This window comes from Carcharhinus amblyrhynchos, chromosome 3 (genome assembly GCF_965287045.1).
Source record: "Carcharhinus amblyrhynchos chromosome 3, sCarAmb.v2.hapA, whole genome shotgun sequence".
In the NCBI taxonomy this organism is placed as follows: Eukaryota; Metazoa; Chordata; class Chondrichthyes; order Carcharhiniformes; family Carcharhinidae; genus Carcharhinus; species Carcharhinus amblyrhynchos.
In genome coordinates, this window is record NC_137326.1 from 76,282,790 (window position 1) to 76,307,356 (window position 24,567).

Sequence of the window (24,567 nt, forward strand, 5' to 3'; positions counted from 1 at the left end):
TGCGACATAGTTAAATATGAACTCAAAACTGTATAAATATGCCATGTTCTTACAGGTGTGTGCCCTGTTCTCTGAACTATACATTTTCTTTCAGGTGTGTCCTGTTCTTAAATTTTAATCTTTCCTTCAGCTGTACTCTGTGGTCAGTCACATTGTGAAAATTATTTTTTGCATAATGATAAATTTGAATTTAACTCAAACTGGATTTGAAAACTAATGTTGAGGATGGTTCATAATTTAGATGCCTGGCTTTGTTGCTTGACACAGCACCAGGTTTTGGAACGGATAATGCTGGAAGCTGAAGTCTGAACCAATTGCAAGCTTTGGATTTGCACTCTGACAAATGGTTTATTATATTCGCAGTACCAGCGACCAAGTTAAGCACTATGAACCGACCTGCCGCAGGACAATGCCAGGGCAAGTATGACTTGCTGGTCTTCTTCGAAATCTGTGAGCTGGAGGCTACTGGAGAGTAAGTACCATCCATTATTGCAGCATAACATGAAAGCTGTCAAAGGCCAGCTCATGTTGGGCCCAGGCTGAAATGATAAACAACAATCATTATTCATGTCCTTCAAAGCTATGTTTCCTTTAGTGTTTGACCTAGTTACCATCAGAGTTGGCAGCACTTAGAGTATTGGTATATGAAGTGACCATCTCACTTTTCATTTGGCAGGTATATCCCTGCTGTTGTTGACCATAGAGGTGGGATGCCATGTCATGGAACCTTCCTACTGCACCAGGTATTGTTGCATAATCAGCCTCAGATGTGTTGGAGCTCTTGCATCTGTCCTTGTCAAAGCTGCATCCAAAGAGATTGATTTGTTCTTTCACACAGCTCCCTCTTAATTCTCTATAAAATTCAAATCTAACTGTTACATAAATTAATCTACCTTTTTTTCATTTCTTTCAATCAGGGGCATCACAGGCTGGGCCAGGATTTATTGCCCATTCCTAATTGTTTTTGAACCGAATAATTTGCTAGGCCATTTCAGAGGGGCAGTTAAGAGTCAACCACATTGCTGTGGGTCTGGATTCACATGTAGGCCAGTATCTGGATCTTTACTGTAAGCTATGGGAGCTATGGGACTATGGGCCGGCTGTTGGAAGGTGGAATTAGAAAGGGCACCTGGGTGTCCTTGGGTCAGCATGGACATGATGGGTCAAATAGCCTCTTTCTGTGCTATAACTTTTCTGTGGTTTCTATGGATATAAATTGTCCCATTGGTAAGATGCATTATGGGTTCATGAAGGGAAGGTCACGTTTGACTAATTTGATGGAATTCTTTGAGAACATTACATGTGCAGTGAACAATGGGGAACCTGTGGATGTGGTGTATCTGGATTTCCAGAGGCATTTGACAAGGTGCCGCACCAAAGACTGCAATATGATAAAGGTACACGGTGTTACGGGTAATATATTAGCATGGATGGAGGATTGGTTAACTAACAGAAAGCAAAGAATGGGAGTAAATGAGTGTTTTTCTTGTTGGCAATCAGTGACTAGTGGTATGTCTCAGGGATCAGTGTTGGGACTGCAATTGTTTACAATTTACATATATGATTTGGAGTTGGGGACCAAGTGTAGTGTGTCAAAATTCGCAGATAACATTAAGGTGGGTGGCAGAGCAAAGTGTGCAGAGGATGCTGAAAGTCTGCAAAGGATATAGATGGTCTAAGTGACTGGGCGAGGGTCTGGCAGATGGAGTACAATGTTGGTAAATGTGAGGTCATCCATTTTTGTAGGAATAACAGCAAAATGGACTGTCATTTAAATGGTAAAAAAATTGCAGCATGGTGCTGTGCAGAGAGATCTGGGTGTCCTTGTGCAGGAATCGCAAGGAGTTGGTTTGCAGGTGAAGCAGGTAATTAAGAAGGCAAATGGAATTTTGTCCTTTATTGCTAGACAGATGGAGTTTAAAACAGCAAGATTATGTTGCAGCTGTATAAAGTGCTGGTGTGGTCATACCTTTAGTATTGTGTACAGTTTGGGTCTCCTTGCTTGAGAAAAGATATATTGGCAGTGGAGGGGGTGCAGAGGAGATTCACTAGGTTGACTCTGGTGTTGGGGGGGTTGGCTTATGATGAGAGAGTGAGTAGACTGGGGCTATACTCATTGGAATTCAGAAGAATGAGGGGAGATCTTATAGAAACATATGAGATTATGAACGGAATAGATGAGATAGAAGTAGGGAAGTTGTTTCCACTGGCGGGTAAGACTACAACTACAGGGCATAGCCTCAAAATAAGGGGAAGCCGAATTGGGGCTGAGTTGAGGAGGAACTTCTTCACACAAAGGGTTGTGAATCTGTGGAATTCCCTGCCCAGTGAAGCAGTTGCGGTTACCTCATTGAATGTTTTTAAGGCGAGGATAAGTAAATAAGAGTAATGGTGAGCAGGTGGGTAAGTGGAGCTGAGTCCACAGAAAGATCTTATTGAATGGTGAAGCAGACTTGAGGAGCCAGATGGCCTACTCCTACTCCTAGTTCTTATGTCCTTAAGCTCCAGAGATACCATGCTGCCCACTCAACTTCTCTGTATCCTCACAGCACTGTGGCAAGGCAAGATGGTCAGCTGCTGGTTAGTTAACATCCAGTTCTCTTCATTCCTCTCATGAGGCAAACCCATCTTCATCCCTGCTCCTCTCTGTGACCTCACTGCCAAGTGCAGTAGGTTTTGCAATTATAAAATAATGTAAAGTACATTCACAATGTTGATGATCAGTAATGTGGGAGAAATGGAAAGTACAATATAGATTTGGTCCAGTGATGAATCAGCTTCAGACAAAAAGCAACAGCATTGTTTACAGTGTGAGAGAAAGTCTATTGAATGAATTTGCTTGGCAACTGTAGTAACTAAGAGTGATATTATTCAGGGAGGAACAAGGTAAGGATATGTTGATAACCGTAACTGAACAATAGAAATGGATGAACTTTGGTAGCTTTACAGTAACAACTGAGGACAATATTTGTATACACACAATCATAGAATTCCTACAGTGCAGAAGAGGCCCTGTGGCCCATCGCGTTGTGTTAATTCTCTGACGGAATATTTTTACCCAGATCCTCTTCTCCCGTCCTATCCCAATAACCCCACACATTTACCATGGCTAATCCAGCTAACGTACTCATCTTGGGACGTTAAGGGGCAATTTAATATGGTCAATCCATGTAGCCTGCACATTTTTGGACTTTTGGAGGAAATCAGAGCACCCAGAGGAAACCTGTGCACACAGGGAGAATGTGCAAATTCCATATAGACAGTCACCCAAAGCTGGAATAAAACCTAGGTTCCTGGTGCTGTGAGACAATAGGGGTAACTCTGTGACACCGTGCTGTCCACGTCCTGACTGTTAGGAACTAAATTTTACAAATTTGAGATTCTAGTTCAGATTTATCCATTGGGTCTGCTTATTGTGAATGAAGGTGCCGGCTGCCGTCATCAAGTTCCTACACGCACTCCTGTCATATGGATGCATTATCTGCCCCAGTGTATTTTAAGGAGAGGATGCACATTGCAAGTGTTCATCATCAAACTAATACACAGCCTAAAATGTGTCATCACTGTGCAATAGAAACAGCCTCAGTGTAAGACTGAACTCCCTTTACAATACTTGTTCATTGCAGATGTAGCACCTCAAGTATGTTCAAGGACAGGAACTTTACAATAATGTCCCTGCAGTGGCAATTTGAATTTTTATACACATATCCCACTAATGTGGGGGAATCATAGAATCACTACAGGGCAGAAGGAGGCCATTTGGTCCATCAAGTTTGCACTGACAACTATCCCACCCAGGCCCTAATCCCTGTCGCCCCACGGATTTACCCTACTGGTTCCCCTGTCACTAAAGTACTGTGCCACCCCGAAGTTCCAGATCAGCTTGTCATGCTGTATTGTAATTGAGAGAGACTGGTGCCTAACATAGTTCTTTATTCTTGGTTTTTGATAGGGAATTCAGAGGCGGATTACGATCACCATAGTACATGAAACAGGAAGTGACATACGTTGGAAGGAAGTGCGAGAACTGGTTGTTGGTAAGTATGAGGAAAATGTACTGCTGTCATCATTCCTGTTTGTATATCCTACAGTTTTGTGATGTAGCAGCAGTCCTGTGAACATCAATTCACCTCAATGATTATGCAAATCTTAAACAATAATCTGAACACAAAACAAACTCAGCAACAACTTGCAATGATAAACTACCTTCAGCATAGGAAAGTATCCCAAAGGATTTCACAGGAACTGCAACAATATTCAGTTTGACAACAAACCAGAGAAGGTGATTTTTGATGAGGTGACCAAAAGCTTAGTCAAAAAGGTTGGATGGTATTTTTCAACCCTCCATTGTCCTCCCAATGGCGTATGTTGGCTGACAGTGGAGGTGACCCACCAGTGGCACATGTTGGATCTTCTGGTTCTGTCCATTTCTTCAGAAGGAACTCTTCAGAAGTGCAGATAATGAAAATGCAACAAAACTTACTCCAAATTATAAATCAAAGAAAGGGTTTAATAAAGAAACATTATTATTCCAAACTTGGGGCCTCGCCATGGGCCACTCCAAGCTCCCAGCAATTCTACTTGGTTTCTTATTTATAGTGAATCAATTACTCAGCCATTACATCACTGTGTAATTGGTTCCATGGTTTACTGGGTTAGTTGACCCTTACATCTTGTCCCCATTGGTCACATTACAACCAATACAAAGTTGTCACTGGTTACACTCTAACATTGCCAATGTCTACAAGGCTTTGCATGCCCTTCACCTTCCGTACCAGGAAACGCACAGCAGCTGGTCACCGTCAGTGGGACCAGAAAATCCCAGCAGTACAGAGAGTCAGGAAATTTCAATCATAGGAAGAGAGCCGAGGAGATTCAGGTTGAAAATTCCCAACCTGAAGGCACATCCAATAATGATTGGCACAAGGAGGAAAATAGACATGAGGCTGGGGTTGCTGCAGGGTTATGGCAATTGAGGAGATTATGGAGATAAGGAGGAACAAAGTTAGTGAGTAACTTGAGCATCAGAATAGGGTGCTACAACCTAGAGGTTACAACTGGGCAACTGCCCCGCTGGAAGTGTGACAAATTAGGGCTTCCACTCCCCAGTATAGTCCATTAATCATTCATCAGGGGGTCTTTGTTTTTATTCCAATTCAATCCAATCAAGTCAATTTCAGAGTCTCAACAAGTTGAGACATTCCCATTCCAAGCCAGAACATGGCTCTCACCTCTTGTCTTGGGCTTGATCTACATGATCCAATGATCCAAGCTAATTGGAGCAGGCATAGCTCCTCCTCTAAAGCTTGAACTCATTTGCATCTTAGCCACTTTAAAAAACCTTTTGGCTAAGATCAAGTGTAGTAATGACATGCTGTGCTTGGTTGAAGTCATTAGGTTACATTTCATCAGGGAATTTTTTTTTGTTTACTTTATTCCAATCCAATCAAGTCAAATTAAAGCCAATTCAGAGTCCCAACAGGTTGGGACATTCCCAATCCAAGCTGACACGACAGGGCTCTCACTTCCTGTCTTGGGCTTGATCTACATGATCCAAGCTGATTGCAGTAGGCGTAACTCCTTCTCCAAGGCTTGATCTAATTTGCATCTCAGCCAAAAGGCCGAAATGCCGTTTTAAAAAATTGCTTCAGGGGGTTGTTTACTTAAAGTGGTTGGGCATCCATATTGTTTAAGTGTTAATGCTGCTCCCTGATCAGCTGCTCCTTGCTGTACGGTCATTCTCCATTTAAAGTTGTCCTGTTTAATGTTGTTTCACATCGCTTCTCGGCCTTTTGGCTAAGATCAAGTGTAGTATCGATATGCTGCGCTTGGTTGAAGTCGTTAGATTACATTTCAGCTTCATTTGAAGCAATTTTTTAAAGCGGCATCTCAGCCTTTTGGCTAAGATGCAAATGAGATCAAGCCTTGGAGGAGGAGCTATACCTACTCCAATCAGCTTGGATCATGTAGATCAAGCCCAAGACAGGAAGTGAGCCCTGTCTTGTCAGCTTGGATCAGGAATGTCCCAATTTATTGGGACTCTGAATTGGATTTGATTTGATTGGATTGAATTGGAATAAAGAACTAAAAAAAATTGACATGCTGTGCTTGGTTGAAGTCATTAGGTTACATTTTAGTTTCATTTGAAGCAATTTTTAAAAGCGGCATCTCAGCTAAGATGCAAATGAGATCAAGCCTTGGAGGAATTGCCATACCTACTCCAATCAGCTTGGATCATGTAGATCAAGCCCAGGACAGAAGGTGAGAGCCCTGTCTTGTCAGCTTGGATCGGGAATGTGTCGCTTGTTGAGACTCTGAATTGGACTTGATTTGATTGAATTGGAATAAAAACAAAAAAAAATGTTGTTTCACATTTGGAAGATATGGGGAGAAAAGCTGGCTGTGTAGCTGGTGTGTTGCACACACCTTTTCTCACCTGAGTCAGCACATAGAGAAAAAAGAATTCCGCCCCTAATATCTCAAAAGGCCTGGGACTTCAAGAAATGAAAGAACTTGCAATTGGACAATGTTTTTCATGCCATCAGAAGGTCCCAGTGTGTTTTACAGCCAATACAGTACTTTCTTTGGAATATAATTGAGTATTCCAATGCAGGAAATGCAGCAGCCAATTTGCACACAGTAAGGTCCACAAAGAGCAGTGAGCTAATGGTTTGATAATCTGTTTTAATGATGTTGATTTGAGCAAATATTAGCTAGGGCAGTAGGGACAACTTTCCTGCTCTTATACAAATAGCGCTGTGGAATCTTGCTATCCACCCGAGAGAGAGATGGGTGAGTATTTGTTTGACATTTTATATGAAGGGTAGTTTTGGCAGTCCAGTACTCCTTTGGTATTGTGCTGAAACATCAGCCTGAATTACACGCTTAGGTGTCTGCCGTGAGATTTCAAACCACAACCATACAACTTAGGTGCTAGAGTACTACAAATGCAGCCAGGCCTGAGACTGGAAAGTGAGTGGAGTGGTTAACTTACCAAGCCAATCATGCTTCCTATACTATGACAATTCATTTAATTTAGAAAAGTAAGAATAAAGGAGAAAAATATATATACAAGCTTCATTGTACTGTGGGCTTCTAAATACACTGCCTGTATGTAGATAATTTTACAGCTCGACTGAGAGTACACACAAGAAAGAGACCTTTGTGAAAGGAACAGGTCAGGGGTTAGATTGGCTTCAGTAATCAGTTATGTATTTGTCTCTGTTGGTAGGTCGAATCCGGAACACACCAGAGTCAGACGATTCCGTCATTGACCCCAACATTCTGTCTCTGAATATTCTAACTGCTGGCTACACACACCCATCCCTGGAGGATCGGTAGGTATTAACCAGGGGAGTCACTCGTGCATAGTTTGATGCTGCCTGATTTTTACTAACTGCAAACTGCATAGTGCTTTTTTGTTAACGTTCTTAAATGATTTTCAGATCTCTCCTCTTCTGCTGAATTTCCAACAGTCACTTGGTGTTTCCTTTTCCCCAGCTAACTCTTTATTCAGGAGTGAAGGACTATTCAATTCTTCAGCTGTTTCCTGCACAATTTCTCCCTTTTTACCTTATGAAAACACTTCATTCTGAACAATTCTCTGAGGCACAGCCTCCAGGATTAGATGTTGAGTAAAACTTCTCTGCACAATTGTGTCAAGCATTCGCAGTTCAGGTGCCCCATTGATCAGATACACGGAATAGCTTTTTCTGCAGTATCCCAAAAACTATCCCCAGGTCAGATAAGGGCTAGATTAGTTACATGTTAAAGCTTGCTCTACACTCTCTCAGTAAATACTTCCAGGTCAGGTACACCACAAATTAAATAAAGAATAAATCTTCCTCTAAGCCCCATCATTCATTCCCAGATCATATACAACACAGATTAGATATATGTTGCCAATACACTATTCCACCATGTGCTTCCAATTCAAATACAATGCAGATTAGATATAGAGTGAAGTTCCCACTAACACTGTTCCATTAAACACTCCCATGTTGGTTACATCATTGATTAGATATAACAGAAAACCTTGGACCTAATCTATGTTGTTCCTGAGTAATGGAATAGGGAGTCCTGACACTACATAGAATGCCATGCCCTTCCATTGAATATGACTCCACATTGCATGCATCAACCACACACAGCAAGAAAGTGAGAGAGTGAAACCATTTAAACTCAATGTACTTAATATGCAGAATAATTTGCTTTCAGTGGTGTTCAAGCTGTAGTTTAACTAAATTGTCATAATTTTATGCTTTAACTTTGCTCTTTCAGTTGTTTTGTGAAACTATATAAATTCATTGGGTTGCTCTTTAATAGCTGGCAAGGTGGCCTCTATTATTCTGCTTTTCGTGGATTTCTAGCTACTTGGTGTTCCTTGCTTTTGCAAAAGTGGATAGTGCTTTTCTTCTTCCTGTGGAGATTTAAAAAACCGTGGTGTTATTTACCATTCATACTGAAGGTGATTGAGGCACCCAAGGTGGCAGGATTGGGGAACAAAAATAACAATAAACCTCATGAGACGTGTCAACGTTTGCAGGGTAGGTATTGCCATCCTTCTCACCGCTGCCATACAGGAAAACCCAAAGACAACAGGTCCAGTTCTTACTCCACATTGTTATCGTATCCTCCAATCTCCTCTTCGTTGACATGTTGAATTGTTTCCTTTGGTCTTTTTCCATGTTAATTTGTGCCACAACTCAGTTACCTTTTGAATGAAAGCGCCCCCCCCATCCTGGCATATTAATTTTTAACTTGTGCCCCCCCGACATTTGGATCTCTTCACACAGCCCCAATGGCTGGACATGTCCTTCGAATTCAAGCGGCATGACAACAAGTTCTGTGCAAGTATGAAAGCCTTGCCCCCTTTCAAAGCAATAAGTAGACACAACAAAAGAGATTTCATGTAGTCTGGGGCAGCACACAATAGGTAAGAGCAAAATCATTCTATTGGTATTGTAGAGTTTTCAGAATCACGCTATAAGTGCCATTTTTATTGTGTCCGTATTATTTTCTGTTCTCCCTCCTCCCTTCTGCTTATATGCCGCAAGACCATTTGAGTATTGGTTGTTGTTTCTCAGTCTATTGAAGATTTTGTGGAACTTTGCTATCTCTTACCCATACCTGGTATAATGAGAATAATGAGTTTGGAATAAAACCATAGACTGCCTTTCTCCAAATATAAAAATGCCTAGAACAACTTGTTAAAATTTAGCATTCAGATTCAAAAAGGGCACAACCCGCAACAGCTTTCAAATAAGTTAATAGAAGCAGAATTGGATGATGGACACTCTCCATTCACACACTGAGACAGAGTACCATGCTTTCACACTCTGGGTCTGGGTGGGACAGTGGGTCAGGCATTGTCATTGCAATCCATAGTACTGTATGTTGCAACTGTAGATACCTCAGTTATGGCATTTATGGGAATTCTGGAAAGGAGCAGGTGGACAGGTTTGCAGTGGGAGAATGGCCTGGATGACTTATTGATATTAACTGCAGGACATCTTTTAAATTTTCCCATGACACATAAGCCTGATCGACAGATTGCTTGTACGTTGAGCAGAAAAGCTATCAAAGGCTGTATCTGGGGAGCAGAGAGGAAAAAGCAAATGCATTCATTTATCACAGTGAGTTGGAGTTTCTGGTCTAAAATTGGTGCAGAATATGGTCAGTGAGAGTATAGATCTTATCAGTGAAAGAGGTATGCTGGAAGATGGGAATCATGCTCAGACAGGAACAATCATGTTTACAGTGCGAGATTGTATCTGGATTTTGGAGAGGGAGATTACGGGCTGGATCTTCCAGCTGTGTTCGCCCCAAAATGGGGAAGTCCCACCCAAGGTCTATGGACATTTCCATGGTCAGCCCTTTGCCCACTACAATTCCCCTGGTGGGTGGAACGGGAAAATTCACTCCTATGTTTGGGTTGAGAGGGTGGAGAGGTCATGTGTGGTGAGATATCGGAGCTTGGGAACTGTGGTTGGGTGGAAGAGTGTGGCGAAGGGGGCAGGCAAATGTAGCTGGGTGGATTGGTGATCGTGGTGTGGAAAGCAAATTTGTTTGTTGATCTGGGACCAGGAAAACCCTGCTGCTGGCCCTGGCCCACAGGCAGTGCTGTAAAACTACTTCTAGGTCGATTTTTGCTTGAGGTCCAGGAAACAGCTGAAATAGGTTTAAAAAAAAGTAAGAATGTAAGACTAGGGAAATGGAGAAAATTAAGTTCTGGAAAATTAGAGACAAGAAGTGGTTTGTTTAATTTCTAGAGGCAATTGAAATATCTATTCTCCTAATCCTTTCTTATACATGTGATAAAGATTAGGCTTGTAACAAAGGGTAACCATACATAATTATAAACTTGTTTGACTTGATTTGTATGAAAGAATGTATGTTGAGTGATTTTGCATGAATATGAAAGAATGCATGTTTATGTGTGGTAGAGCATGTGTGAATATGGGTGAGTCTGTGTAGGTGACACAGAGGGCTCTATTTTACCACTGGGCATGAAAACATGGTAAAGTCGGGTGTGAGGCCATTAATGCAATCCGCACCCGTGTCCGCGCAGGTGGCCACTTTACCGAAACCTAAGAATGGCTGCGATCCACTTTGCACCCGAAATAGGCGCAACAGTGATATAAATTATTTTCATGTATTTCATTTGAATTAATGAACCGCCCGCCCAACTTTATCAGCATTTCCCCCTTTACCACCACTTTCGCCAATCCAGTATTGCACCGAAATGAACCTGCTGAAGAAAAGTCTGAATCAGGTGCTTCAGCTGCTGAAGAGCAAGTTCAGAGCTTCCAACGGCTCTCAGACTCAGATCAGTGGTGGGGAGGAGGAAGGAGGCAGGTCAGATCATTCTCTGGTTGGGGAGGGTGAGGGGAGTGAGGCCAGATCTGGCTGGGGGGAGGGGAGGAGGAGGAGGAGGCAGGTCAGATGTATCTCTGTTGGGAAGGTGGGGTGGAGGGAGGCCTGATCGTTGTCTGGTGAGGGTGGGTGGGGGGGTGTGGGAGGGCCAATCGTTGTCTGGTGGGGAGGGAGGGCTGATTGTTGTATGCTTCTGGGAGGGGGTCGGAGGCTGATCGTTGTCTGGTGGGGAGAAAGGAGGCAGGTCAAATGTTCCTTTGGGGAGTGAGGCCAGATCATTCTATGGGGGGGGTAGTGAAGTGAGGCCAGATCATTCTCTGGGGGGAATGGGGGAGGAGTAAGATGGATCTCTGGTGGGGGGGCAGGGGGGTCCGCTGTCACTCTGCAGGTGATTGGTGGGGAAGGGGGCAGGGAGTCGAGATCGGTCTGGGTAGTGGGGAGGTGGGTGGGTGGATAAGGGGGACAGTGACGTCTGTGGGGGCCATCACTCCTGCTTTTCGCTCCTGGGCCATTTCTCCGCTTTGTGTGGCCTGGGAGTGATCTGACATGGGCACGCTTTTTCAAATTTTTTTCTAACTGCACATACGCAGTTCAGAGCTCCAATCATTTCGGGTGCGCTAAGCCCACCCACAGTGTGAATGGGACCCACGATATTCTTTTCAGGCTAAGTGCATATGGGGGTGCCTGAAAGCAGATTTGCAAGTTGGATCTGAATTTCACCCAGATTCAGCACTTAGAATGAAAATGGTAAAATCAGGCCCAAAGGATCAGAACTTCCAATCTCCAGATGTTTGTACCCCAGGGATACCTTCAACGATTCTTTTGGGGGACCCCTCGAAAGTCCAAATGGACTAACGATACGGGAATCTCCTGGGAAATTTGGTTTCCCGATGGGCAATTCCCCTGTGTCTGGAACCTTTCGAAACTTTGAGTTGGACTCAGAGACTTCAGGTGATTCTGATTCACTTATCAGAATAGTTACCAGAAAGGTTTGAAGGATTAAAACCACTTCTATCTCCTACTTAACTATACTTCTGAACCCCCACCTCCCCCACCCCACTCTAACAATCCTCCACCCCATTCCCAAACTCACTGACAGTGCTCCAACTATATCTCAATCTGACCACTCAGAATACCTTCACAACCGTTCAATTAATCCCCGATCATCCAACAATCCCAATCCATCAAAATCCTCACTCGCTTAACTGCCACTCTATCCCCTCACCCATCCACCTCTCACCCACTACCTGCCACTCATATGCAACTTTACCCCCTCGCACAACACAATTCCATCCTACCCGCTCAGCCACTTGCCTTGTACACTTAGCTTCAAAACTTCTCAAAGTGGCTTTGGGATCTTTAAACTTACGGGAAGACGGCAGCTAGTGTAGTGAAGAAATGTGTAACTTGGCTTCCCAAAGTGATCCTGCACTGTGAGGAAGGACTCCAGAGCAGGTTGGCTCTGCGTTTCTGAAGTGGCTTGGTTCAAAAGTCCAGGAGAGAAATAATGGAATTCCAGTGCAAGGTAGAAAAATAGGAGTGGAGTGGCAATCCGACAGCGATTGCCATTCCTTGGAAGATTTGGGCCCGGCTACGTATGAACATGAGAGAATGTGTGTAAGAGAGCAAGTGAGTGTGAACATGTGATTGCATGCATACACTTGCGAGAATATGTGCGTGCTATGTATGATTGATTTTCTTATATTAGCTGCTGCTGCAGTGAACATGCTAGTACACAAAACAAAATGGTCATACTCACCTCCTGCTTCATCCTTGTTAAGTGCAATCTATAGACCTCATTCCTGCCACTGACATAGAAGGTCACTAAAAACCTCAAATGACTGAATGAATAAGTCGACCATACAGATCTCCACCAGAGTGGATGCTTGAAAATATATTCTGCCCAGTGGGAGTTAACAGGCAGACAATTTTCCCATATTTTAGCATACTGCAAGTCGGCATTTGAAAGCAAATACCAGGCACATTAAATCAATGTTGTACCCTAGAATATGACTGTCAAAGTTAAACCAAGCTTTAGGCGCAACAGTTGTTTTCCCAGGGTGTAACAGTTTTTAAATCATGTATCAGGATTTTTATAAACCATTGTAATATGGGACAATCACCATAAATCTATTACTTGTGTCTCATGGAAAGCATCAATCTGTTCTTAATCTTCATCAGCGTCCCAGTAGTTATGCACAAGATCCTGATTCCACTGCCCAGCCTACCCTTTCCTGCTTCCTGTTCAGCTTTTGGCTGAACCAGAAAATGGCAAACTCAGTGTTGTGCATGTCTGAACTTTTCAATCCAGCTACCATGCTTCAGCTCTGATCCAGCTTCAAATGAGTATGGAGTTTGTCACCAGCTGCCAGATTCTGTGGTTGAAGCTGAGATTCGCTGTAGTGTTGGAAAGAAAGGCACAATGCGGCCTAGCATTTAGGCTTCACCTACCCGTTCCGAAGTGCTCCGCTTACCATGTATTTGCTGTTTGGCAGAAAATCAACATTTTTCTTAACAATTAAATGCCTTATCTTTTTTTTAATGTCAAATGGTCCCGCAGTACACCACATATTGAATATTAGTGGCCTTCTATCTCATAGAACATAGCTTTGCTGTGTCATTGTGCTCAGGATCTGCTGAAGTGGAAAGCCTCTGTGCTTTGCTTTATGATGTTACCATCATCTTCGATACTTTATTAAGTCTACTAACAAGGTATTGTTTTTGTGTTTTTGCAGGCAATTTCTTGATTCGGATATGCCTAGGTATTTTTTTTTGTTTTAAATCCTTGAAACATTTATTTCTCAACAGTCTTCAGACATTGAAATCCCATTGAAACCTTTGCTTTGCTTAACCTTCATTTATTTGGATTGTTTGTTTCCTTTCACTTTTCCTCTTTTCATCACATTCTGCAAAGACCTGCCAGTCTGATTCGGAATTGAAGCCCGATTCCATTATCTCTGAGGAAGCCAAAAACTGCATGTAGCACTGCAATGGCTGTGATAAATGGGCTGACGTGTTGCTAAGGACTTGTGGGACGGGTTGAGGTGGGGGTGGGGGCGGCTGGGTGGTTTCAGGGAAGCCTTTCTGCTGCTACTTCATTTTGTTCAGCTTTTTTTGACAGGCGGGTGTGGAAGATTAGTGTGTGTGTGTAAAATGTTGCACTGTCCATCTTTTCAATTGTGCTAAACTTCACTCTATCATGGTGTGAAAACCTGGGATCTCCGATGTTGTGCTGAAGACCTTATACCCATTGTTTGGTCTATCTATAAAATGAGCTAGCTTGAGCACAAACTGCGAAATGCCATCACAACTGATCATGCACCGGTCTTAACCTTTGCCAGCAATGCATTTGGGACAGTGGAGATCGAAACGGAAATAAGGCAAGACTTGGACAATCATGATTACCTTACCTATCAGTTAGTTGTGAGGTGAAAAGCCTACATCAATATATTAATCCCGCGGAGGTCACACATAACAGGTAGACTCTAAGCTGTTTGATCATTTGTTTGCTATGACATTTCAAACATTGTCTAATTAATTTGTCTGTGGTACCCAACTAAAACACATCTTTTTCCCCATTCGAAAATGTTGGAGTTCTAGTGTAAGGGTTACTCATTGTACTCAGCAGGAGAAGGTTACTTACTTTGTCATGATTTGCTGGGCAGAATAAGGTTTATTCGCTGTTAATTGTATGGAGCTCTCGATTATTAAACAGGGTGAAGTTATTCATTGTGTTACTATTTGGAGCTCCTGTTTGTTCATCAGGGTAAGGATTATTCATTGTATAACTACATAATTTCAATTTATTCAGCAGGATTAAGTTTCTTCACTCTACCAGCATAGCTCCCATTAATTCTAATTTTACATGTGGGGTTCCTGTTAATTTAGCAGGGTAAGGATTTTTCTGTGTAACCGTGTGGCGTCCCTGTTAATTCAGCAGGGTAAGGATTTCTCCATGTAATCCTGTGGATTCCTGTTAATTCAGCAGGATAAGGGTTTCTCTGTGTGTCTGTATGGAGTTCCTGTTAATTCAGTAGGATATGGATTATTCTATACATCTGTGCAGAGTTCCTGTTAATTCAGCATGGTAGTGGTTTTTGTGTGTATCTGTGTGGAGTTCATGTTAATTCAGCAGGGTAAGGGTTTCTCTGTGCATCTATATAGAGTTCCTGTTAATTCAGTAGGGTGAGGGATTCTCTGTGTATCTGTGGAGACCTTCAGTTAATTTAACAGGATAAGGGATTCTCGCTGTATCTGTATGAATTTCCTGTTAATTGAGAAGGTTAAGGATTTTTCACTGTATTTCTGTGCAGCTCTTGTTAATTCATTAGGTTTCACTGTGTACCTGTGTGGAGTTCCTCTTAATTGAGAAGGGTAATGTTGTTTCACTGTATCTCTCGAGTTCTTGTTAAGGTTTCTGACTGTACCCGTGCAGAGTTTCAATTAATCTTTATTTGTTTGTTCTCTCACGGGATGTAGGCATCGCTGGATATGCCAATGTTTATTGTCCTTAGCTGATTGCCGTTGTGAAGGTGCTGGTGACTCACCTTGAACCACTGTATTCCATCTGGTGTAGGTACATCTACAATGCTGTTGCAGAGTGAGTTCCAGGATTTTGACCCAGCAAGAGTGCAGGATTGACATAATTCCAAGTCAGGATGGTGTGTGGCTTGGAGGAGAAATTGTCAAACTTAAGTGCTGGTGGAACTGCACTCACCCAGACAAGTGGAAAGTATTCCATCACACTCCTGACTTGTGCCTTGTAGATGGTGGACAGGTTTTGGGGAGTCAGGAGCTGAGTTACTCTCTACAGAATTCCCACCTCGGAGTTGCTTTTGTAGCCACAGTATTTATATGACTGGACACATTCATTTTCTGGTCAGTGGTAACCCCCAGAATTTTGATGGTACAGTATTCAGCGACCATTATGTCTTTCCGCGGGATAAGAATTTCTTTGTTGTATTTAATTGGAGTTCCTGTTAATTCAGCAGGGTAAGGGTTTTGCTATGTACCTGTGTGTAATTCCTCTTAATTCAGGAGGGTATGGATTTTCTGTATCTCTGTGTGGAGTTCCTGGTATTTCAGCAGGGTAAGGATATCTCTGTATCTGTGCAGAATTCCTGCTTATTCAACAGGGTAAGGGTATCTCTGCGTATGTGTATGGAGCTCCTACTAATTCAGCAGGGTAAGGGTTTTTCTGTGTATGTGTACGGAGTTCCTATTAATTCACCAGGGTAAGTGCTCCTGTGAGCATCTGTATTCGGAACATGAGGTAATTAGCTCAAACAAGCCAGTTCATTTTTCCAAGATCCCACCTTGCCACATCTGTTAATCTGGCTCTCCTGAAATACGTATCTTGTTACCTATTGAACTCATTAATATTGTTTGCTTCAATAACCTTCCAGTTTTCCTCAATTCTATTGCATTTTGTATAAAAACACTGGGGATAAATTTTCCGGTGCCACCCACTGCGGAAATTGTCATGGGCGGAATGGACAACATGACAAACCATTACAAAGATCTGTTGACTTCAGCTGGAAATTTCTGATCTCAGGGTGGTGGGACTGGAAAATCCTAGCCATCAACTTCCCCTCCTGCACCTAATTTCCTGTTTTTAATTTCTGAGTCGTGGTATTTGAAGGATTTTGCTTATAGGGAAAAATATCCTTGACCACTTTGCATTTTGGAAAACTTCACCTAGGTTTAGCTACCTTGAAAGCTCATTGTTTTGTCTTGAAAACAGAACCAATTTTGTCAACATTTTCCTCCTAACTTCAATTCCAGATACTTGGAATAATCTGCAAAGTGAGGTTACGTACAGTGTAAATGCCCAACTTTCCTATTTACTCAGCAGGGTAAGGATTGCTCACTACGTAATTGTACAGAGTTCCTGTTTATTCACAAGGGTAAGCATTATCATGGTATAGCTACATGGAGTTACTGGCTACGGTTGTGCAATGTACAACAGCATCAAGTTGCTATTTCTTCATCAGGGTAAGGATACTGACTTGTTTAACCATACAATGTAAAGGTGACTGACTAATTGTGTGACCAGGAATGGCCTATGGATTAAATCATTCCCAGTGGAGGACTGTTCCCATTAGTGATTGAAAGATTGCAATGTGATTGCAATCACCAGACCTCTTTGGTTTTGTCTGGTAGTTCAGTAATGCACCAGGCCCCAAACAATTCACAGTTCAGGTCTTTGCAGAATTTCTATTCCTGTCTGAGGAAATTGCACGGTAATGCTCGTTGGCAGTCTGATGTGGTGGAGGGTGGAGGCTTGAGTTTTGCCCCCACCCCATATCCCTCCTTTCCTCCACCACCACCTCACTCCTCTCTGTTGCTCAGGTCGGCATTACTGACATGGCATCTAACATCCTGAGGACTAAACTTCTGACATTTTTTTTCTTTTTTTCCCCTTTTGTGTTTGTCTCTGGGTTGTCTTCACTAAAAGCATAACACACGGAAATGACAATAGGTACACAGAGAACTTTTCTTTCACTCTCTCTTTCTCGCTCTCTCTAGTTTATGTCCAGTCCTTTCTTTTGTTTCACTCACTGGTATCACTTGTTTTGGTTTTATTTACACTCCTGTTGGTGTCCTGTGCCTGTTAACCTGCTGTGCCTCTGATGATATTTGTGCTCCTTTTACAATGTCTTTATTGCAAGATTGTGATATTTCCTTTGTTCAAAGAGACAGTATTCCTCCTTATCGGCCTGTCTTGAAAGCATTTTCCAGCCCTTTCGAAATGTAAACCCTACCGAGGAATATAGCAGAGATAAAACAAAAAGAATTGGAAATACTGATTGGGAACAGGAGGGGAAATGCTCAGAGATTTTGCAGCTTTTTTTGTTAAAGCTGGAGTAAATTTTTGGTTGGTGCAGCCACAAGTTCTCAACAGCACACCTTACTGCAAGCATCCCATCCACTGACAAATATTCATAAATTTGATCCTGGCAAGCCTGCTTACATCTGCAAAGCAAAAAGACAGTTTAAAACAGAGCTGGGATTATAAGGCATTGTTGAAGAGGTGGGGAATCCCATTGCAAGTTTGACCAAACAAGGAGATGGGGAGAACAGTCAGTGAGTTGTTTAATAGCAGATAGCGCCAGGGATAGAAATGGACTGAATAGCCTCCAGCACTGTGTATTTCAGAAAAAGGAGGATTCAAAGGAGATCTAATTATTTCCTCCAAGAAGATAGTCGTGGGATTCCATAGCCTGGAGAGAAATTTGAACATACAGGAAAGAGGTATAAATAGCAGCTCAGTTTCAGATGGTCATTTCAGGCAGATGAGAAACAGGAGCATCAAGTGGAAGATAATGGTGAATTGCAGCAACCAACAGCCAGTTATTGTCCTGAGCTCAGTGTTTCACATGAAGCATTTCAGGGTTCCCAGAAGAAAGATGAGATGCTATGCATTGAGCTTGGCTGGATGAGTGCCAGGAGGCCAAAGGTAGAAAGAATAATTGTAGTGATGTTGATTCTACACTTATTGGGGAAACCCTAGATGTGAGTTTGAGGTGGTTGGATATGTGGAAACAGTGAAGGTGTTGCTTGTGAAATGATCTCCATTAATTTTAGCGCTCAGAAGATCGCTGGCCCCAGCAAAACTGACCATGTTGAGAGTGCTGTATCTAATTTTTGAAACAAAGCAAACTCATACTCTGTAAATACACAACAGGTTAGATGTGTGAGCTGGGAATTAAGCTCAGAGTGAGATTATTGCAAAGCACAGTTTGTTTCAAAACTTGGCAGCAATGGTGAGATTTTCAAACATTCTAGGCAGGCTGGATTTTGCATCAAAAGTCCTGGGCATTGTGGAGACGATAAAAGATGTGAGTCCATATTCCTGTTCAGCTGCTGACTTTGGGATGTTCAGTTATCTACATGGCAACAGTCACTACAGAAGCCACTTTACTTTCAGGAGGGTAATCAGTAGTAGAAACACATGATGAATCTATCCAATCATCACCTTGGTAGTGTGGTGGAGTTCAGAGTAGGTTTGTACCTACTTTAGAATGTCTTCAAGACATGGAATGGGGCACTACATAAATGCAAGGCTTTCTATTTCTCCTTTATCAATTCTTCCTGCCATTGCCCTTTCTCTCTCTTGCTTTCACTTCCTTAATTTTCACCATCCCACTCCATTCTCCCCCGCTCTTCTTCACTTCCTTTGCCTTTCACTTCCCCCCTTTTCTCCAATCCATTGCCCTCCCCCTCTGTCTCTGACCCTTGCATTTCCCTTTTCCATTGTTTTCCTATCCCTCTATTCCATACAAAATGATAAGCCAGTTAATAATCAAGAGTGCACTGCATTCTGATTAAATGAAGTAATCACATTTACATCAAAAGCCTATTGATTGCTTTGGAAAACATTCAAGAACTTTGTAATCATGGAACATAATGTGAGGAACATGTTTGGTACAAGGAAGCTAAAAGATGTGTGACTGAAAAGTTTCTTAAGAGTTTAAGAGGCCAGAGTTTTGAAATAGACATCACTTTGGAAGAAAGGAGGAGAGAAGGTACTGACTGAACCCCATGGATATGCTTCCTTACCACTAACACAGAGTAGTCTTGATAGTGACCATGGAGAGGTCTATATCCTGGGACTGTCCAAGATGAGCAGAGGGACAGTTTGAGGATTAGAAGGAACAAAAAGAATTCATATCTTAAAACATGGAGCCTTTCTGCTTCAGAGTTTGGAATTTGGTTGCAGTGTAAATTTGAGGGAGGCAGACATTTAATATCCAAGTTGGGTCAGGGCATGTAATAATTAAGATGAACCCACATGTAGGCCTTTAAGAGTAATACTGTACCTTTTATATCTGTTGTCTGTAATGGTCAAATCTGAACAATGGAGCATGCTCAGAATTTGACCAATGCAGTCAGTCTAAAATTGGCCCATTCACAATGGGCACCTGGCTTGGGAACCTAGAGCTGTGAACCGCAGGCAATGTTGAAGGATGGAGCTGATTGTACTGGGACTTTCAGTGCATTCAAATGTTGGCCTTTCCAAGTTCAGACATCTTGTAAGCCACCCAATTGGAAAGATTCATCCACCCTCTAAAATCACCCTGTTAAAGACTTTACTAACATCACCCTTGTTAGTTATGTTTTAGGGTGGGGTGGGGGAGATGGTTTAGACAGTAGCCAGAAGGATCTGTTTTACTTGAAGAAAATAGAAAAAGCTGGAAGCACTGTTAAGTGCTCCATTCATAACATCATAACAGGAAGTCAGGATGGCACCTGGGGGACAAAGATAAAGTGACACTGAAAGAGAGTATTGTGAGGGGAGAATTAGCACTGTCCATATGGTGGGTGGTGTAGTCACTACATTGGAGTGAGAGCTTGCATTTATATCCAGCTTCTGCAACATCTAACCTGGGAGTTTTTGTGGGCCAGTGTACAGGGACCTTTACCCCATATTTAATCTGTACCTGATCTGGGAATGCTGGATGTTGGTGCTTGGTGCAATAATTTCAAAATAATTCTCAGCATGACCGGTCAGTAAAAGAAAAAGCCCTTTGCTTTGTCAACACAATATTATTCTGTAAAACTTGAAGCTGATCACAAATAGAAAATGGATGCAAATATTCAGTTCCTATCTGGACGTTATACCCCTACAGGGGTAAATGGCCAATTCTTTTTAATTTCCTGAATATATTGTCATGAATAGTTACAGCTGGTAAGTTGTTTGATGTTGTTTTATATTTAGTCCTTTGGCCAAGATGTTAACCTTGGCTCAGAGATAACGCACCCCTCTGAAGATTATGGGTTCAAACATCACCCCAGAGATTTGAGCACTTCATCTAGGCTGACACTTCCAAGTGAAGCATTCCAAGTGGCCATCTTCCAAGTGAAGCATTAAACCGAGGTCATAGTTTTACAGCACAAAAATAGGCCATTCAGCCCATGGTGTCTGCATTGCCATCAAGAACCTATCTACACTAACCCCATTTCCTAGCATTTGGTCCGTAGCCTTGTATGGCGTTTTGCTGTGTGAAATATGGATGGTGTTAATCTGAAAGAGTTAAAATGGCTGATTAAAATTTTCAAATGAACTTGCTAACAGGTTTGCAATTGGCATCACACATCAAAATGCAATCCCTTTGTCCCTATTTTTCATGCCTATCCTTCCTGCTCTCCACTCATCTTCCGCATTAGCCCCATCATAAGAACATAAGAAATAGGAGCAGGAGTAGGCCATCTAGCCCTTCGAGCCTGCCCCGCCATTCAATAAGATCATGGCTGATCTGTCGCTGCTCAGTTCCACTTTCCCGCTTTCTCCCCATAACCCTTAATCCCCTCTCTTATCAAAAACCCATCAACCCGTGTCTTAAAAATATTTAGCGAGGCAGCCTCCACCACTTCAACAGGCAGAGAATTCCAGAGATTCACCACCCTTTGAGTGAAGAAGTTCCTCCTCAACTCCGTTCTAAACCGCCCCCCCTTTATCTTGAGGCTGTGCCCCCTAGTCCTACTGTCTTTTTTGAGCGGGAAGAGTCTCTCCACCTCTATCCTATCCATCCCATTCATCATCTTATACGTCTCAATGAGATCTCCCCTCATTCTTCTAAACTCTAACGAGTACAAGCCCAGTTTATTCAGCCTCTCCTCATAGCTCAACCCCCTCAACTCCGGTATCAGCCTAGTAAACCTCCTCTGCACTCCCTCCAAGGCCAAAATATCTTTGCGCAGGTGCGGCGCCCAAAACTGCACCTTCATCTTTGAAGGCATTTTGACCTTCTCTCTTCCCCTCAGACACTCTCTTTTCTCTCTGTACGAACAATCTCAGAATTGTGCAGGGAGTCACGTAACACAACTTCCTGAGTGATTGACTGCCAACCTTTAGGCCTTTATATTAGGCCAATTGCAGATTCAATTGCACTGGTTGTAATCAGAGCAAAATAACCCAGCCCAGCCACATCCCAGCTGAATGTTCATATCAGAAAGGTGCTAAGACACGCAAGAACTGTATAATTAAAATTCTTCCATGTTATTTCTCCATTTAATGCCAGTAAGTGCGAGTGTACAATTCTGAATTACATCTAGCGAGATATTAGCTAGATGTTGTTTTCAAGTTGTGTCCATAGTCTGCTGAAGCCAGCAATGACAGGGGAGGAGGTACCCAAGGACAGGCATGAAGATTTGTTGCAGTGGGGGAAGAGAGAATGAGAGTTGAGTTTATTTCTTCCCTGCGCCTATGTTATGGTTGGCTTTAGGGGACGGAACTTGCTTGCCACCTTCAGTCAGGCAGTTTAGAAAGAAGGAGACCCCCAAAGAGGGAAGAACCAATCACAGATTGTGGGCAATCTGAATTGCATTTTAGGAAACTGGACTTCCTGTTGTGGTGCTGTGCCTCTTTCTTTCAGCCTGGACCCAGCTCGGAGAGGTTCCAGAAACACTAGGGGCTGCGGCCACAGAGGAGCCTAGCACTGGCCAGTTCTCTCTCCACATATTGACGGAGTCAAAATCTGACAGGATTCCACTGGGAGTAAAAAAAACAAACAACATTTAATTTTAAGCGACCACAGACAGTAAACTACATGTGTTGATGATCATATGATCAATATGAGGATGTCAGAGAATGGTTGTCTGCTTCTAGTATAAAACCATTGCCTGTACATGACCAATACATCAATGTAGTTTATAATGCAGTAATACAAAGTGAGATGCTGGAGTTTTATTTGCCATTGACACTTAGTGTAAGCCCTCAGCCACCACTATGTTTACTTCAAAATGTGCACCCATTTGGCATCAACCTTAATGGGAATTCTGACTAAAACTATGCATACAGTCAGCACCTGGTCCCAAAATATTATTTTTATCTCAGTTAAGTAAAAATGCTCCAACAGCCCCTCATGATAGACATGAAGGGATATCCCTGAGCTATGTGTTACATAGAGAAAGCTTAAAATGATCTTTGTTTTCACACAAGAAGTTAAAGGCGATGAAGATGACATTTTTTTCCAAAAGTCATCGTAGAGATAGGCCAGTTGTCTTTGAAATATCGTTCTGTCATGTCACCAAATGACTCTGTTTTCCCCATCAGAGCTTGAGGTTTTTTTCCCTAGGGTTCTGGCCAGTCCCCTCAGTCAAGAAGACAACATCAATGGCTGGAAGATACAACCTGGTTTGAGTGACAGGGCTCATGAAATATATGCATGGATTCTGCCCTCAAGGGAGTATTCGAGGGCCCAATCCACAACCATCAATCAACCTTATGGTCTCTCCACCTCACTCATTAGCCTTTCATTTCTAGTGCCTCTTGTTCTTCTGATCACATCACTCAAAAAGGAGGCTCACTATCAGAGCACTTGTTAGAAAACAAGTAATTACTAAGAATAGTTATTCCTTTCTCAGGGTGCAAAATCAGTGCGCAGGGTGGACAGAGTTAATTCAGCTCCTCGCTTGCTCCAAAAACCAATTCAAATTGAATCCAATTCATGGTCTCCACAAGAGGCATATAAGATCCAAGCGGACAAGAACAGGCATTACACCTGATCTCAGGCTTGATCCTATACTTGATCTTAATATCCATTGACTCTATGGTGCTGTACAGTTCACTATTACAGTGTAATTATAAGCAGCAACAGCATAATAAGAGTGAGTTACGAAGCCTGACAGTGTGAGGGAATGGAGAGACACAATTAGTAACAGGGTACTGGGGGAGAGAGGTTACTGAGTGACAGCGTGAGTGAGCTGGATTAACGCCAATAGAGATGCATAGAATTTTATCTGGGAGAAGTTATTGATGCCAAGCATGTGAGAGAACTGAATTAAAGTTAGCTAAAATGATCAGTAACACAGGATGATGATGACTGAGATGCATACCGAACATAACAAGATATGGGTACCATCAGGAGAAATGCAAAGCCATGGTCTTCAGATTAGGTTTGAAAACCAGACAAAACATTTTCATGGCAACTGAAGCATTTTAACAGAAGATGAACACAAAGTGCTACGATTGGAAAAATGAGGTAGAATTAAGAGAAATGATGTGAGGCACTGGATTTCACATGTGCTGCTGCATCTATTTCAGATTCCAAATTACAAAACAGCTGTTCAAAGATTTAAAGTCTAACCAACCTCATACTGCGAGGGGAGGGGGGAGGGCAGTGGGAAATTGGACACAGCAATGAGTGGGTACGGGAGACACATTGAGCAGTTTCCACTTTCTCCCCCAGCAGAAAACAATAGGTTATCCCATTTAACTCTCTGACTTCAAGAGTCAGAGTAGCAACAAAAAAAATCCGGTGCAGAGTTGAATTATGTAACTGTCCGGCTGGTTCATTTTGCATGCCTTGACCATCAAGCCCTGAAATTCAAGCTGGAGCTTTTGGCTCAGAGGCAGGGATGCTACCCATTGCGCCGTAAGAGCTCTCAGTAATAACTGCTGAAAGCTAAATGTGCAAGAATTACTGACATGACGCTCATGTCTGTCTTATGAATTAAGTTCCTATCCACTGAGGTTGACCTATCTCATTGCATACCTGCTGATCTGTAAGAGTCTCTTGCTGATGAAGAAGCCTGTGCTGAAGGTGTTTTGATTGTTAGCGTCTCTGCTTGCACATATAGCACAAGGCCCTGGAGTGGGGTGGTGGGTGATCCCTGTATCTGTGCACCCCTCAATTACTGGGTTTTGTGAATGTTCTCAGCTAACAATGCAAGAACAGCAGTAAGCTA

At 42.5% G+C, this 24,567-nt stretch overlaps 1 protein-coding gene and 1 non-coding gene across 29 annotated transcripts in view; both read left to right on the forward strand.

Moving 5' to 3' along the window:
- kif1aa (kinesin family member 1Aa) overlaps positions 1-24,567 on the forward strand; it is a 291,200-nt gene that overhangs the window by 225,444 nt on the left and 41,189 nt on the right. For 9 of the 28 annotated variants that reach the window (XM_080185350.1, XM_080185351.1, XM_080185366.1 and 6 more), the window contains 6 exons: positions 364-472; positions 677-743; positions 3,953-4,037; positions 7,232-7,337; positions 13,611-13,637; positions 17,333-17,356. In XM_080185350.1, coding sequence (XP_080041476.1) covers positions 364-472; positions 677-743; positions 3,953-4,037; positions 7,232-7,337; positions 13,611-13,637; positions 17,333-17,356 — 418 coding nt within the window. The remainder of the gene's footprint in view (positions 1-363; positions 473-676; positions 744-3,952; positions 4,038-7,231; positions 7,338-13,610; positions 13,638-17,332; positions 17,357-24,567) is intronic. The other 19 variants (XM_080185352.1, XM_080185378.1, XM_080185367.1 and 16 more) reach the window with 3 other exon arrangements.
- LOC145341669 (U2 spliceosomal RNA) lies at positions 5,777-5,975 on the forward strand. The gene has a single exon (XR_013886428.1). It is a non-coding gene; the product is annotated as a U2 spliceosomal RNA (small nuclear RNA).